General features: G+C 31.7%; 1 protein-coding gene across 1 annotated transcript in view; it reads left to right on the top strand.

The window, feature by feature from the left end:
- Positions 1-15,604, top strand: part of LOC107446402 (limbic system-associated membrane protein) — a 56,746-nt gene that overhangs the window by 23,854 nt on the left and 17,288 nt on the right. Inside the window, exons 5-7 of the mRNA XM_043038677.3 lie at positions 1,101-1,251; positions 6,955-7,257; positions 14,939-15,060. Coding sequence (XP_042894611.2) covers positions 1,101-1,251; positions 6,955-7,257; positions 14,939-15,060 — 576 coding nt within the window. The remainder of the gene's footprint in view (positions 1-1,100; positions 1,252-6,954; positions 7,258-14,938; positions 15,061-15,604) is intronic.

The following is a 15,604-nucleotide window of genomic DNA, read 5'->3' as shown; positions in this document are numbered from 1 at the left end:
TGCTTGAAACGCTTTTAAGTTCTATTGAAGACATATAATTTTGCCTCGATAAACCACTTCGTACGATAATTTTCAATCATTAATGTGTGTAAGACTTTATTTATACTTAATTATCGTGACTCAGTATCAATACAAAACAATAAATTGATTCGCTGTTAAAATATATTTGATGAGAACAAATGCTGGCTCATGTATTTTTTGCTCCAATCAATTTAAGTGACACTTTAAAATGGCCTCTTTACAGAAGAGGTCAATATTGTTTTACTGTAAATAGTATTAATAAAGAAATTATTTAAAAAAAAAGATTTCATGATAATCACACGGCTCTTTCTTTTCTTTTCGATGAACAACTGGAAACATTTATAGTATGTCACGTCATAATGAATTACTAATTTGATTGCTTAACCTAATGTACGAAGGATGCAAATCGGAGGAAGATGCCTGACTGAGTGATAAACGCTTTGTAAGACTTCTCGTGGCATCTCCTGTAACTGTTGTGCAAACTAGGGGGGGGGGATTCCGTGGGTGGAGTGCCCACTACTGAATTTCAGAAACTTAATGGATTATCTCTCCGAAGCATCAATCATCATTTTCAAAAGAGTCGCTTCAAACACATCTTTTTCGTGGCTGTATTTAAATGATAAGAAAACCAGTTTTCAAAATATAAATTATTTTGATTTCTTCTACGTGTATGATGTGCTTGAAAAAAAGTGGTTTTCCTTCAATATACAACTAAGGAACTAACGGTGAATGCTGATAGAATATTAGTATGGCAGATAACTTTTGATTAGATCTCCTCTTTGCCCAACAGTTTACACCAATACTTAATTATAATCTTTAAACATTTTTTATCTAGTGTAATTGCTTCAATACATTGACAAAAACAATTGAATGAACAAAAAATTTCACGTAGGAAATATATTTTTTTCTGTAAGCTAGCTGCTCTCTACTTTATACTATGATCCAAAAATCCTTGAATCCATAGATTAAAAGTGAACTTAATAATTTTATTGAAAGGGAATATAAGTTGTGGCGCTTTAAAAAGGTTCTTTCGATTAAGTGGTACGTGACGATTGAAAAAAAGGTTATTCTTTAAACAGGTGACGTCTTTACCGAGTGGTGTCCACCAAGTAGACGAGTCTCAGTTGCAAGTAGCATCAGTGGACAGTCATCAGGCTGGGCATTATCGATGTACAGCCGATAACGAAATAGGTCATCCGGCAATAGCTGATTTCAATCTGACAGTACTGTGTGAGTATAACGTGCTTTGAATGTCATTCTTGTATTTAAGTCTAAAACACTTTCCCACACATTTAAATAGTCTTCAATATATGAAGTGAGCCTACTAGAATCAAACACGGACTAACCGCCTTTGGTGACCATAAAAACTAAAGCATCTTGAAACATGAATAACAAAAATTAAGCCTTCCGAACGAACTAATTATCATTCATGAATGATTGTTTTCGGGAACTAGAATTATTCCTTGAACACCCCACTGTCTAAACTCCAGAACCACAATACAAACAATTCTTGATTAAGAGAAACACACAGACATACACTTCTTTTTATTATCATAGACTAGCTGAATATCCATTCTTCGTACGGATTAAAATAATAATAAAAGGAAGAGTTTGTGTGCTTGTGTGTGACACTCTTATAATCTCAGAACCATTTGAGCTAAAGTTTTAAAATTTCGGCAGTAGGTAAAGGGGTAATTTTAGCCCCCGATTCTGAAAGAAAAAGAAAAAAAATCGTTCTAAAACTTAAATTCGATCGTTCAGAAGAGACCTTTGAAAAATGGAATTTTTTGATTGGTTGCCATTGTTTCCAAGTCAATCACCCATTAATAAATTCCATGATTATGTTTACATTTTAAAAATAACATCAATGATGTTTTCTAGCTTATAGCTTTCATTAATAAAGAAAAGAAGTTCATTTGTGTGTGACACTCTTATAATCTCAGAACCATTTGAGCTAAAGTTTTAAAATTTCGGCAGTAGGTAAAGGGGGCAATTTTAGCCCCCGATTCTAAAAGAAAAAGAAAAAAAATCGTTCTAAAACTTAAATTCGATCGTTCAGAATGAAAGAATATAAAGTACCAGGACCGGAGGTTATTGATGGAATCAACAAATCGAGGTTGTCGTAAGCAGTCTGACTGATGCATTGCCTTGTTTTTGTTTGTTTGATTTTGGCAACTTTTAATTATTAATTTGTAGAAAATATATCAATAGAAGTGTTCTTTTCTTTTTTCGTCTAAGTTTGTCTTATGTTATAATCTTTATTAAAATATTTCTCTTTCTCAAAATGATCTGTTTATTTACAATTGCAATTTAATTTCAACACAGAAGAGACCTTTGAAAAATGGAATTTTTTGATTGGTTGCCATTATTTCCAAGTCAATCACCCGTTAATAAATTCCATGATTATGTTTACATTTTAATAACATCAATGATGTTTTCTAGCTTATAGCTTTCATTAATAAAGAAAAGAAGTTCATTTCATGTTCTTTAATAGTTAAATATATTTTTTTCTTTGTTATGTCAGAGGAAATTAAGTGGAAGTCACCAAACTAGTATTTCTTAAGAAAGCAAGTGTTCATTTTGCTTATGGATGGTTGACCATGTAAAGTCAGGCCCACATGGACCGAGGGGTTAAAATTCGTCGTAAGACTTCCGGGTAACTACTTCCGAATAATGTATAAGCCTAAGCTTGAAAAAACGTACCGTCCAGTAATATACCTGTACTTGTAGTGTTTTCAATATAACACGTTTTTGCAATTCAACTTTCAACGAAACAAACAAACGAATTCGGAAGTCTCCACAAGCTTGCAATGATGCTACCCAAAAAATTACAAATGGTGCTATTTTACACACATATAGCCAAATAAGGGATACATTCAAACCGTGGCTAACTTTACAATGCTGTGATATTAATTTTGTTAAATTTGTTTTAGGCTCACAACGTGTTAGAATTTATTAATTACAGGAAACTCTTATGAATGGTAAAATTACGCGTAACACGAATCACAATATTATAACTTCCTAGAATATTGACCTTGTTCACACATTGTCTCATAAGTATAACATAAGCGGACGGATGCAACGGAAGTTTTCTAAATTTCTTCCGGTTTTAGGAAGGTAGTTACTAACATTTCTCCGATAATTTAGCTTATCAGTTCATAATTTTTTTTTCCTTTTCTATTACCGTTGATTTTAAATAATTTAGTTTGACAAGACTTAAAAGAATAACTAAACTGCTGTTTGTAGAAAATGCAACACCATGAAGGAATCACCAGAATCAAATGAAATTCGCAGCAAATGTCAATTATAGGATATTATGCAAATTAATAAAGTTTCAGAGCCATCGCGCGTGCGTGGCGCGCGCAGCGCCCTCTGAATTGATGCTGAAAGCGTATAAATAAAGTGCTGTAGCGGGACGTTGAAAATAGTCTATGATTATTTGTTAGTGGCAAACGTTTAGTGAGACCTGAGTATGCCTCCACGACGGAAGAATAAGAAATTCAAGCAACTTACGGAGTTTGAACGAGGGAGGATAATCGGCCTTCGAGAAGGAGGATTTTCCTATCGCGCAATAGCAGCTCGTATGCAGCGGAACAGTTCCACAGTGATGCGAGTTTGGAAGCAGTGGACCGACGAGCACCGAACAACTGAAAAACAGGCACTGGACGACAGAAGGTGACGTCAGAGCGCGATGATCGACACCTGCTCCGCATGGCGGTGAATGATCGCACAGCTTCCTCCAGGCAGCTGGCAGCACATTGGTCTACTGCTACAGGTGTACAATTGTCGGCTTCGTCAATTCGTCGTCGTCTGCTGCGCCGTGGATTGCGTGCAAGGGTGCCATTATACAGGATTCCCCTCACGGCGGATCATCGACGGCTGCGTCGGCAGTGGGCTCTTGAGCACAGAGACTGGCGAGCTGATTGGCACCAAGTTGTCTTTTCAGATGAATCACGCTTCAATTTGTGGACCCATGATGGCCGTGTTCGTGTTAGACGTTATGCCGGTCAACGCTGCCTTCCTGAGTGTATTATTGAACGACATAGTGGTCGAACACCCGGAGTTATGGTCTGGGGTGCGATTTCGTATCATGGACGATCCAATTTGATACGAATTGAGGGTAATCTCAATAGCAACAGATACGTCCGTGAAGTGCTACAGCCCGAAGTCGTTCCTTTCCTTCAAGGCATCCCTGGAGCTATCTTTCAGCAGGATAATGCACGCCCACATGTTGCGCGGACTGTTAGAGACTTCTGTTCAGCACAACGCATGCAACTTCTTCCTTGGCCTGCTTATTCGCCGGATATGTCGCCTATTGAGCACGTGTGGGATATGGTTGGTCGGCGTCTCACTCGTGATCCGCGTCCTGCAGTTTCCAAAGACGAACTTTGGTTGCGCATACAAGCGATATGGAATTCTCTTCCTCAAGCAGATATTCAACATCTGTTTGACTCCATGCCACGTCGTATAGCAGCACTTATTGCAGCGCGTGGTGGCTGCACCAAATACTGATTTCGGACGCTTAATTTGTTTCTTTTGTTTTGAAAATTTCATCATTTATTTGTATCAGTACAAGTCGTTTCTGCATTAAATTTCATTTGATTCTGATGATTCTTTCATGGTGTTGCATTTTCTACAAACAGCAGTTTATATACAAAATAACGAAATGGTTTCAGATGTATATTTGATGACGTAATTCGTCTATATACTGCCAAGTTTTTAGTGGTTTATTCTTTCAAAACAGAAATTAACTGAATTCAATATCATTTGACATGATGCTCTTACCCGAGGCCAACTCATAAACGTCAAAATTTACCATAATTCAAGTGTTCTTATCCATCAGGAATGTCTATCGCCAGATTCAATTAAGAATCATTGGCCGTCAACAATACTATTCGTTCGTTCGCAATTTTTCGTTTTTCTCCAAAATAAATTATTCCCATTTCTCTGTAAATTTTGCTTTTAGTACAAAGCTTTTTTATCGTTTAATTAGTAACTACGTCCAAAATTAATTAGGCATCGTTGGCATTAATAGCAGCACGGCAATTTTTATGCTTCTCCTAAATAAATTTATGTAATTCTTCTATTAATTACGCTTTTTAGTAAATAATTTAATTTTTTTTAATTCAATAGTAATTATTTACGAAATTTTTCAAACATCATTGGCGTCAAAAATTGTATGGAGTGTTCTTTAAACGAATCCATACTATTTCTTCATAAATTTTGCTTTTCAGCACATATATTATTTTTTACTTTCTTTATCGTTAGTTTTAAATTATTAAATTTTATAGAAACACATTTTAAATGCTGAGCTACGGATGGTTGATTGAATTTCCACTAGTGATGTTTAATTATTCTTAGTAATAGGGTCTCGCAGTGGACTGATCGTTAAGACACGGTTCCCAGAAGATCACCAAAGTCAAGCATCACTGACTGCGGACAGTGTGCGGGTGGGAAACCACTTGGATCGGTCTACGTAGGGACCGAGGCTGTGCGGTATGGGTCCTCGTTAAACTGTTCTACCGTAAAGTGCTCGCGTGCAGGTCGTTGGGCTACCGAAGCGGGGGGGGGCATTCCCTCTGCAGAGAATCAAAATTGTGATGGCTTGTCTTCGGATCAACCTCGGGGATGTTTCCCACACCGTCGCCAATAGCCCATTGTGCAGCTCTAGTGCGACGTAAATTGACTACAACAATCTTAGTAATAGGTATTAATTGAAACAAAAAATTATAGATACTAAAGAACAAAATTAATGGATAAATGATATCTACCGATACATTTCGTTTAGGAGAAAAGTAAAATTTCGCCATACTATTTTTGAAGCCAATGATGCTTAATTAGCTTTAGTAATAGATACTAATAGAAATTCAAGAAAACTGTTTACTTTTTAGTAGCAAAATTAATAAAGCGATTATACTAATTCGCAAAGGAATAACGTACAAAAATGACTATGCCACGATTGCCGCCAATGATACTTATTTGATTTTGTTAATAGGCACTACTGGTATTATAGTAACTAATACAGTTTTAATAACTACCAAATATATTAATATAGATACAATTAGTATATTTGGCACCGAATTAAATTTCACCAATACTGTGCATCTTTAATATAAATAGTGTCTAAATAGATTTTCCAGTTGAATTGCTTGAATGTGGAAAACTTTCTTATCGTGATTTGGCCATAGTATCATACGAAATGATACGGAATGCAGTTAATTTTTATTTGATGGGATCAACTACTGAAAATGTGTATTGTTTATTTTAATAACGTAAAGCCACTGGTAAGAACAAAAAATAATCATGAATAAAAAAAAGAACTAATTGTGTTAGTATACGTCTTTTAGTTCAGCTCATGATTTTGTTGTGTTGTTTAGCGCAGATTTATTACCTTTTTTCATCCTCTCCGAAGAACGAGTATTCAGTTAGTTCTAAATCTCCATTTATGAACCTTACGCAACGTATAACATGCATAAAATTGAAAAGCAATATGAAGTTGAGAAAAAAAAATTAAAAAAAAAAAAAAAACGTTTGTTGTTTATTTTGGTGGTTTTATGTTATAAGATTAAGAGAAGTTCCAAGTCATCAAAGTTAAATAAAAATCAACTATACATTCAGTCCCGAAAATAATGCCATTGATTGCGAATAACGGATGATGATAGTCAAGAAAAGCAATTTCTCCGATAAATTTGCAAACCTTATTAGATTTTATTATTGCTCATTACATCGATATGACGAGAAATTACTTAAATTTATTGAAAGACATTTCAAAAGCGTAACTATAAACAGAACAAATACGTGGTTTCAGATAGTTTTCTAACTATATACACATTGTCCTCAATTATTTGCTTTTCACCCATCTCATATGGTTCACATGTGCATTTAAAACCGGGAATGAACTATCACGTGATGTAAGAGATAAAACCATTGCAGATGCTCCGGAAGTGGTTGTTCGGCCGGACTGGATTCATGGCGATGAAGGGGCCACAGTTGAACTTGTTTGCACCTGCAGGTCAGCGCCCCTCTCTCAACTGGTGTGGATGAAAGGGGACCCGAAACACGAGAGATACCTGCACACGGATGATGACAGAATAAAAATTCGAGAAAAAATGACACTTCCTACCATGGCTGAATCTTGGTTAAAAATTCAGCGCATGCGCAGGGAGGATTTAGGATCTTACACATGCTTAGGAAAGAACGCTGTTGGACAAGTCTGGAAGACAGTGGAAATTTCAGGTACATTTTTGGCTTGTTTCTAATTCAATCTTATCTATTTCAGGTTGAGTGCAATAAATCAGAATTTCTTCAGTAAATTATAACCAGGTTTTGAAGATAATTTGAAGTTAATTGTTCCAAATATAAAAAATACTATTAGGTGTGTGTTTTTGAAACATAGCATAAATGTCAGCCATAGAATTTTTTTTTAAATTTGTATTACTGATGAAACATAAAGGTTGTATCGTTTGTCATATGTTTGCTTCAGTAAATGGATATATTTATATTTTCAGGCCAGGTCGGCTAAACGGTGATTGCCGATAGGGTCGGCGGGCTAAGGGATGGGATGAAAAAATTTATAATTTTACACATCGCGAAAAAAATTTTACACATATTTAATTATCTTATACAATACTTGTTGACATAAAAATTAGCACATCTAGAGAGAGTTGTCGGAAAGGAACGCAGCTTAACACACGTAAGTACAAAGTTGATATATGTAAGCGATTAAAAAATCAAAGCAAAATATCATTTATTGCAGGAAAAAATATATAAATGAATGGAGGTTATAGTGGGACCACCTCTAGTGCGAATGAAGGATGTGATGCAGTTGGGGAATGAGACGAAGTAGTTTCTTATATTGTCGTTCCATAGCTGTTGTAAAAACACTGCTAAATCGACTAAACTCAGGTGCTGCCCAACTTGCCGTCCCAAGTGGCCCTAGATATGATCGTTTTGATGACGAATCTAGGGATCAAGCAAGCCAGGAAAGGGTAGTAATGTTACGATTGGCGATCGAAATGGGCTGCAGGTGGCGTAGAGCAGAACTCTTTTCCTATGGCAACACTTCACATGCTTTCCCCATTAGCGTGTGGAAAGTCATAGAGGAAGGAAGTACGTTAGTTTCTCTCTTGATTTTCATATAGATTAAAATCTTTTAACTTGAAAAACTATATGGAACTGAAAACTACATTAAACATAGTTCTAAAGAAAAGTATCACGGAAATTTTTAAAAATATTTTTATTAAGTAAAAAGGAAAAATATTAAGAAAAGAGAAATATCGTAGTACATTCCTACATAACTGAAAAGAGGAGGAGAGGGAAGGGAGATAAGGAGGGATTTTGTTCAAAAATGACTCCTGAGAACCCTGCCATAAGTGGCAACACATGTGGCTAAAGGATGTTACGAACGTATCGCTGGGCTAACACGTTGCCATGGGCCAATATTAGGGGTGATCGCACACAATAGCACCCCATCACACCAACTATAGAAGTTGTATGTTGCTGTACAGCATAGGCAGGATCGATACCAATCTACTGTTATTCCCGTTTGCAGTGATGTCGGTCTTGACGGGACTGACAACCGAATGGAACCTTGGAACTAAGACGTTTTCAGTGAGGAATCCGGATTTAATTTGGGCAGTGATGACCATCCTATACGACTGTGGACACCCCGCTTCAATCCTGCCTACACTGTCTTTACTGTTATGTTTGAAAATGAATAATGCATCGTACTTCGTGCGAATTTCGAGTCAGTTTTGAAGCAATTAAATAATTTATAATCACGTTTCAATACAAAGCAAAACTAATGACAATAAAATCATTACAAAAACAAACAAGGAGAAAAATTATTTCCATCTTAATTGAAACTTCAAATTAGTATTAGAGTTATTAAAGTTTGATGTATTTAATATAATCTCAAGAAAGTAACGAAATGTTGTTTTGATTTTTCGATAGATACACAATCAAATATTCTGCTTTTGATGAGAACAAAAACTGGATTATTTTAATTAGATGGTCAGATGTTAAAACATATAAGAACTAATATCGGGAATTCTTCCAATAGATTTCTCAACATTCCGTAATACATTAATTAATTTTTGCGGTGAAGAAAATTTTGAAACAAAATTTTAATCAAAAAAATTTAGTAGAAAAAAAGAGATATTAAGATCATTGCATTGAAAGAAGCGATTAGTTGGATCAAATCTTATAGTTTTAATTAAGAAGCGATCTGCTTTATATTTTTAAAATTTAATGTTGTTGAATAAAAGCTTGCATTTTGTCTATTATTTTAGAAAGCCACAAAGAGTACGATTTTTTATACCTCAGAAAAAATTATTTTGGTAATCAAGTAATTTAATTTAGATTATTTAAACACACAATTTCAATAGAATCATAGCAAACACTTTTACGAAAAGCAGCTATCGTATCTGAAACTGTTTTCCTGAATCATTGATGAAAAGTGTAAAAATATTAACCCCCCTGTGACCAGCCAGCTTTAAACAATTGGAAAAAAAAATGCGATTTTTACTTATAAATAGGTAGCGTACGAAAAAGTAATATTTGATTAAATATTTTTTAAAAGTTCAACTAAATTTTACATTTCATTAAATTTTTAATATTTATTTTAGTTATTACATTAAAATTAATTTCAGTTTTTATTATTAATTATTATTTTTTATAATTTATAATTTTAATTTTTTTAAATTAATTTCATTTAAGATATTCTTTTCATTTTGGTCAAGACCACAAGACTGAAATTATGAGAAAGGCTATAAAACTGCTCAAAATATTTATTTCCTAAGCATACATAATATATATATATATATATATATATATATATATATATATAAATATATATATATATATATATATATATATATATATATATATATATATATATATATATATATATATATATATATATATATATATATATATATATATATATATATATATATATATATATAAGTTCAAAATGAAGAATAAAACAAAGAAAAATAGGGGGTGGGAAATAATAAGTAAAAAAATAACAAACAACATATTATTTAAAAAAAATAAAAAATAAAAAAAAAAAAATTATGAAATTTTAATTAAAAAGCCGGAAAAAAAAAGATATAATCTTTTCTTCAGCCCACACGATTATATCCGCAAAACAGAGTGCTTTCTGATATTGTATCAATAAAGCCAAAGCAAAATATATTAATACAATAGTGTGAGGAGCACTCAAAAAATTTTTTATAAAATAACTACATAAAAATAGATCATAAAAAGTAAAAATAACATGTAAAAACAGATAATAAAATAAAATAAAAAGAAAAAACATTAAAAAGGGGGGACTATAAAGCGAGTAGCAAAATCATAACAACTTACATGGACAGATATTTTTCAAGAATGATTTAAAAATGTTTTCGCAGAAAGATTGCCAGATTACAAAATATGAAAACAAAAGATGAAAGCAAAAGCGCAAATTGAGTGTAACAAGAGGGTTTTAAAGTGTCGTTCTTACTGCACTGCTGAAGTGATTTGTTATTCTGAGTTTTGATTTGTTAGTTACCAAGAATGGTCCCGAAATGGATGTGCGCAATGTAATATTATACTGGATAATTTCAAAAATTGATCATAAATAGTTTTAGAAGATAGATGTTTATTTAAGAAAAATATAAAATAGAAAAGAGAAACATAAATTGCCTGCTTTGCAAATAATTTTAGCCGCGGATTTGCACGATATGGATTAGCACATAGAAAAATTATTTAAATTATCAAAGAAAGAATTTTAATAGATAATTTTAACACGGATTTGCCCGAAATGGATTTGCACATGGAAAAACTAACAAAGAAAAAATTTTAGCAGATAATTTTAACCACGGATTTGCCCGAAATGGATTTGCACATGGAAAATTGTATAAATTAATAAAGAAATTTTTAGCAAACAATTTTATCCACGGATTTGCCCGAAATGGAATGAACAAAGGAAATAATTTCCTTTGTTAATCTCTCTATTAATTGCCTATTAAACATATATGGCAACGTTACTTTTAAAAAGTAACGAGTAAAAGTACAAGTATTTTTAAAAAAAGTAACGAGTAAAAAGTAAGAAGTTTTTATTTTAAAAAGTAACGAGTAAAAAGTACAAGTAAAAGTACAGGTACTAAACAAAAAAAGTAACGATTTAAAAGTACATTTCTAGGAAATCGAAAATTCAAAGTAACTTAAAATTTGATTGAATAATATTCTTATGTTCTTTAATGTTTTTGCAAAATTGTAGTTATTTATTTAATTACTTTTAATTTTGAAAGTTATGGATTTATTTTTAAATTCGGAAGAATATTATAATATAATTTTATAATATAATCATATAATATAATTTTAAAATCAAATATAATTTTAAAATCAAATATAATTTTAATATCAAACTTTTTATAGATTTGCACGAGAAAGAAATTTTATCTATTGATTTTAATTTTTAGTTTACTTTTGTTTATTTAAATTACCATTGATTTAAAATTGTTTTACTTTATAGAAACGCGTTTTAAAAGCACAAACATAAACAAAGCAAACACGGGGTTTCAGAAAGCTTTGTGATCTTTGAGCTAGTAAAAAATAATTGAATGTGCAGTATAAGTTGAAGCAGAACAGTCTACAGTTTTATTTGTAACAATGGCTAATGCTGAAGTTATGCAAGAAAACCATTTTCCGAACATTTCTGCCTAACGGAATAATTAAAATTTGTAAACGAATTTTAGTATCAGCGGCTAAATTAATACCTTCGAGTTTTCAAGAATAAAAATAGTAATCATAATAGTTTTCAGTAGCACAAATAGTTCTGAAGTTCTTAGAGATTTGACTGGGCATTGCTTGACAAGGTCGGGCATAAACATAATTTTAGTAAAAAATATACTAGGTAAAAATGTATTTAGTAAAAAATGTATTAAGACAAAAATTGTATTATTAGTGAGTTCAAAAAGAAAATTGAAAAACGTAATAACAAAATCCAATATTTTTTTATTTAAAATGTATTAAACAAATGCATAAAACTCGAAAATGAATGAAAATAACTTGCTAATTAATATTTTTATTCATTTTGCAAAATAATTGCATTTCGAAAGCATTTTTTTTTTAGAAAGCTTACCGAGTTTTAGAAAAAAGTAACGATTTCATTCGACATTTCCGATACAAATACTTGTACTTTTTCCCTAAAAAAGTAACGAAAGTACAAGTAAAAGTACTAAATTTAAAAAGTAACGAAGTACAAGTAAAAGTACGTACTTTTTACTTGTACCGGCGGTACAAGTAACGAAAGTAAAAGTACTGCCATATATGTATATATGTATATATATATATATATATATATATATATATATATATATATATATATATATATATATATATATATATATATATATATATATATATATATATATATATATATATATATATATATATATATAAAATTATGCTCGATAAAAAGATAAGAAAAAATAATAATCAGTGAGGCGAACTAGTTCATAAAATATTCATCATTATCACTTCTCGTATTTCAACAACAAGGTGACTACCTGGTCACTCAATACACATATTTGCGATGGAGGCCTTCTGCTGCAATACGATCCAAGTAACACTCTGAAGATCAGGAATCAAAGGTATATTGATTCCCATTACCTTTAAATGAGTCTACTCTCTGTCTCCTCTGAAACTACTAAAAAAAATGGAGGGGGGATCATGATTTTTCCCACAGGAATGTGTTTTTTTTTACTCTTGCGATTCGAAGGAAGGTAACGGATCAAATGAATCTAGATAGCATAAAAAATTACTTAGGATACTCATACAGTTTAAATGTATGTAATTAAACGTTGAATAAATAGCTTTACAAACAAACGACTTTGTGGACAGCCTTGTATGAATCAGAAATAATTCATTTAAGCTAAATTATTAATTTTAAGCTGCTGATGGAAAGGCCTACTATTATACCTACTCCATCGATTGAACTTCGATTCGTTTAACTCAATCGAAAGTAATAATATTTCCTTTTTTATTTCTTCCTCTGAGAGGAAAAATTAATCCTATATTATGAATAAGAACACTAAATACTTAATTTTCTCAAACAAATGATCATCTCAGATTGTAAATATACCATTTTTTAGAAAAATTTGTGTAAATAAAGAACAAATGGGATGTCAATAATGTTAATTTTAAAAATCGCATCTAATATTACAGTTGGAACAATGAATGGAAAGATTTATTTATTTTTGTTATCATTTTAAGGTATGCTAGTTCAATGTTTTATTTGTTATTTGTTTATTAAAAAAAACGGCACAACGTTTTTTTTTAAAAAAAAGAACTCAATCAACAAAAATACATTTAAAATTTCGATTTACACTACACGTTTTTTGCTATAATCTATCTAAATTGAAGTCACAGTAAGAAATATTTCGAAAAATGTTATTTTCAGAAAAAAATTAACATTGGGAGAAAAAACCATTTAAATAAAACGTCCCTTTAAGACTCACAATGTAAAACCTAAAAACCGGAGCACTGCTGTGTTGTACTCTTTAAAAATTAAACAAATTTAACAAACCATCATTCCATTCAGGCCGCTTAGCCCAGATTTAATGTCATTAATTAAATGTAAAAGATATGTAAAGATATTTAAAAAGTACTTTATATACAAGGATTAATTTGAAGGGTGTGGAAAGGAATTCTTAAAATTTTATATATTTTTTTTGTTATATCTCCCAAAATAGTACATTATCATATACTAGTTGCCTTTGACGACCAGCTTGGTTACCTTTTAAAATTATATTGTGCAACATATAAACTTTATTGGCAACCAATTCACATCACAATTGTATTTAAATACTCTTCAATACCTCCTCCAATCCTAATACAGTAATTACAATAGTTTTGAAAAAAATATATTAACCAAACTTTTCACCGCCTAGGTGTTGCCCGCGGCTTTGCATCCGAGAAAGTATTTTGTTTTCAACTATTCTCAAGAGATGCCTTCGATATTGTCAAAATTATTTATGTATTGTATTTTATAAATAATATTCAAAATCTGTCCAGCAGCCATTAAATCACACAAACCACTACAAATATCGATTCGGGACATACGGTATGTATTGCTTCCTCGCGCACCCCTCGAGCCTTAATAGGACGCTATATCACGTGAGAAACTTTTTATAGCAAATTCTGTTTCACCTCCCTTTAAAATTTAAAATATTGATAAAAATTAGTTCAGGCAAACCTAGAGTAAGGTATAAAGTTTTAAATGCTTAAAGAAAATTGGAAAATTTCAAAATACAAGCAAATCATTGGAAAAGAACTTCCCTATTGAGTTTTTCTCTTATTATATGTTTTCATTTAGATGTTTTAAACTTTTCTTTTCAGTATCCACTAACACACTGGTTATGAATGTGCTTTTCTTTCCTTTATAAATTTTGAGTTAAAGATATAATGAACTGGGTAATAATGTATAATTCCCCCCTCCAAAAAGAAAAAAAAAATTCAGAAAGTATCCCCCATCAAAAAGATTTAAAAATCTAGTCCACAAAACTAAAAATTTCTGTTCCCGCAAATTAAACTACTACATGTAAATGCGTTTCTCTTAGTTGTGATCTAAAGTTGTATATTGATGATTATATACACTAGTGAAAACAATTTAAAGGGATGATAGTTTTTGTTTTTTGTCAATGAAAAAACGAACAAAGTAAATAGAACCTAACTTGTCCAAAATATCATTCGATATAAGATAAGAGAAAATAAAAATTGGCACAATCTGTGTACGAGAAACGATAAATCAATATTTCATAGTTACTAACTTTAAAGGCATTAAGTTATGTAAACCACTATGATTACCTGTTATTGCTTTGCTTAAAGAAAAGAAGAAAAAAAGGGGAGAATTTATTTGTGGTTATTATAGGTTTGGCGGAGCCCATCCAGATTCGAGGCACAGCTTCAGGTGAAGATAGCTTCTTACTATTGTGGACAGCCAAGTCTTACAGCCCTATAATCGAGTACCAAATGAAGATTAGAAAATACAAGGTATTTCTATCCTTCTTCTCATCTCTCATAACAGAAAACATTTATGTACTCTCTTTCATAACAGCAATTTTTACGTTATTGGCAATATCTATGATTTGATTTGTAGGCTGGGACCGATCAAGACAAATTCAGGCCCAAGGCCCGCCAAATTCTCTCGGCCTCTTACGAAATATTTTGAAATTAAATTACTGAAGTTTTCGTAATATTTTGAGTAATTAGTCCTAACAATAGAAAAGAATCTATTAAACTGCATGATTCAAGATAAACATTCTAAGAAATTTTGAAAGCAGGCAATTGAAGATTATTTTTCTACGATAAAGTTTACGTATCTATAATTAAAGTAGTTTGATGACCGCAAACAATTGAAATCAGTGATTTTTGCTAAAAGTCACTGATTAGCTGAATTATTTTTTTATTGTAAGTAGTAATTATTTTATATTTAGTACTTAAACCAACATAAAGCTATCCCACTTCTCATTTGATATTTTACTAATCTTTGAGGCCCCTTCAGAAATTATGGGCCCTAGGTTCATGCCTATTTGGC

Source organism: Parasteatoda tepidariorum, chromosome 3 (assembly GCF_982258835.1).
Source record: "Parasteatoda tepidariorum strain Cologne lab strain chromosome 3, Ptep-v5.0, whole genome shotgun sequence".
Classification (NCBI taxonomy): Eukaryota; Metazoa; Arthropoda; class Arachnida; order Araneae; family Theridiidae; genus Parasteatoda; species Parasteatoda tepidariorum.
Note: the sequence above shows the minus strand (reverse complement) of the source record. Positions and strands in the feature narration are given on the sequence as shown.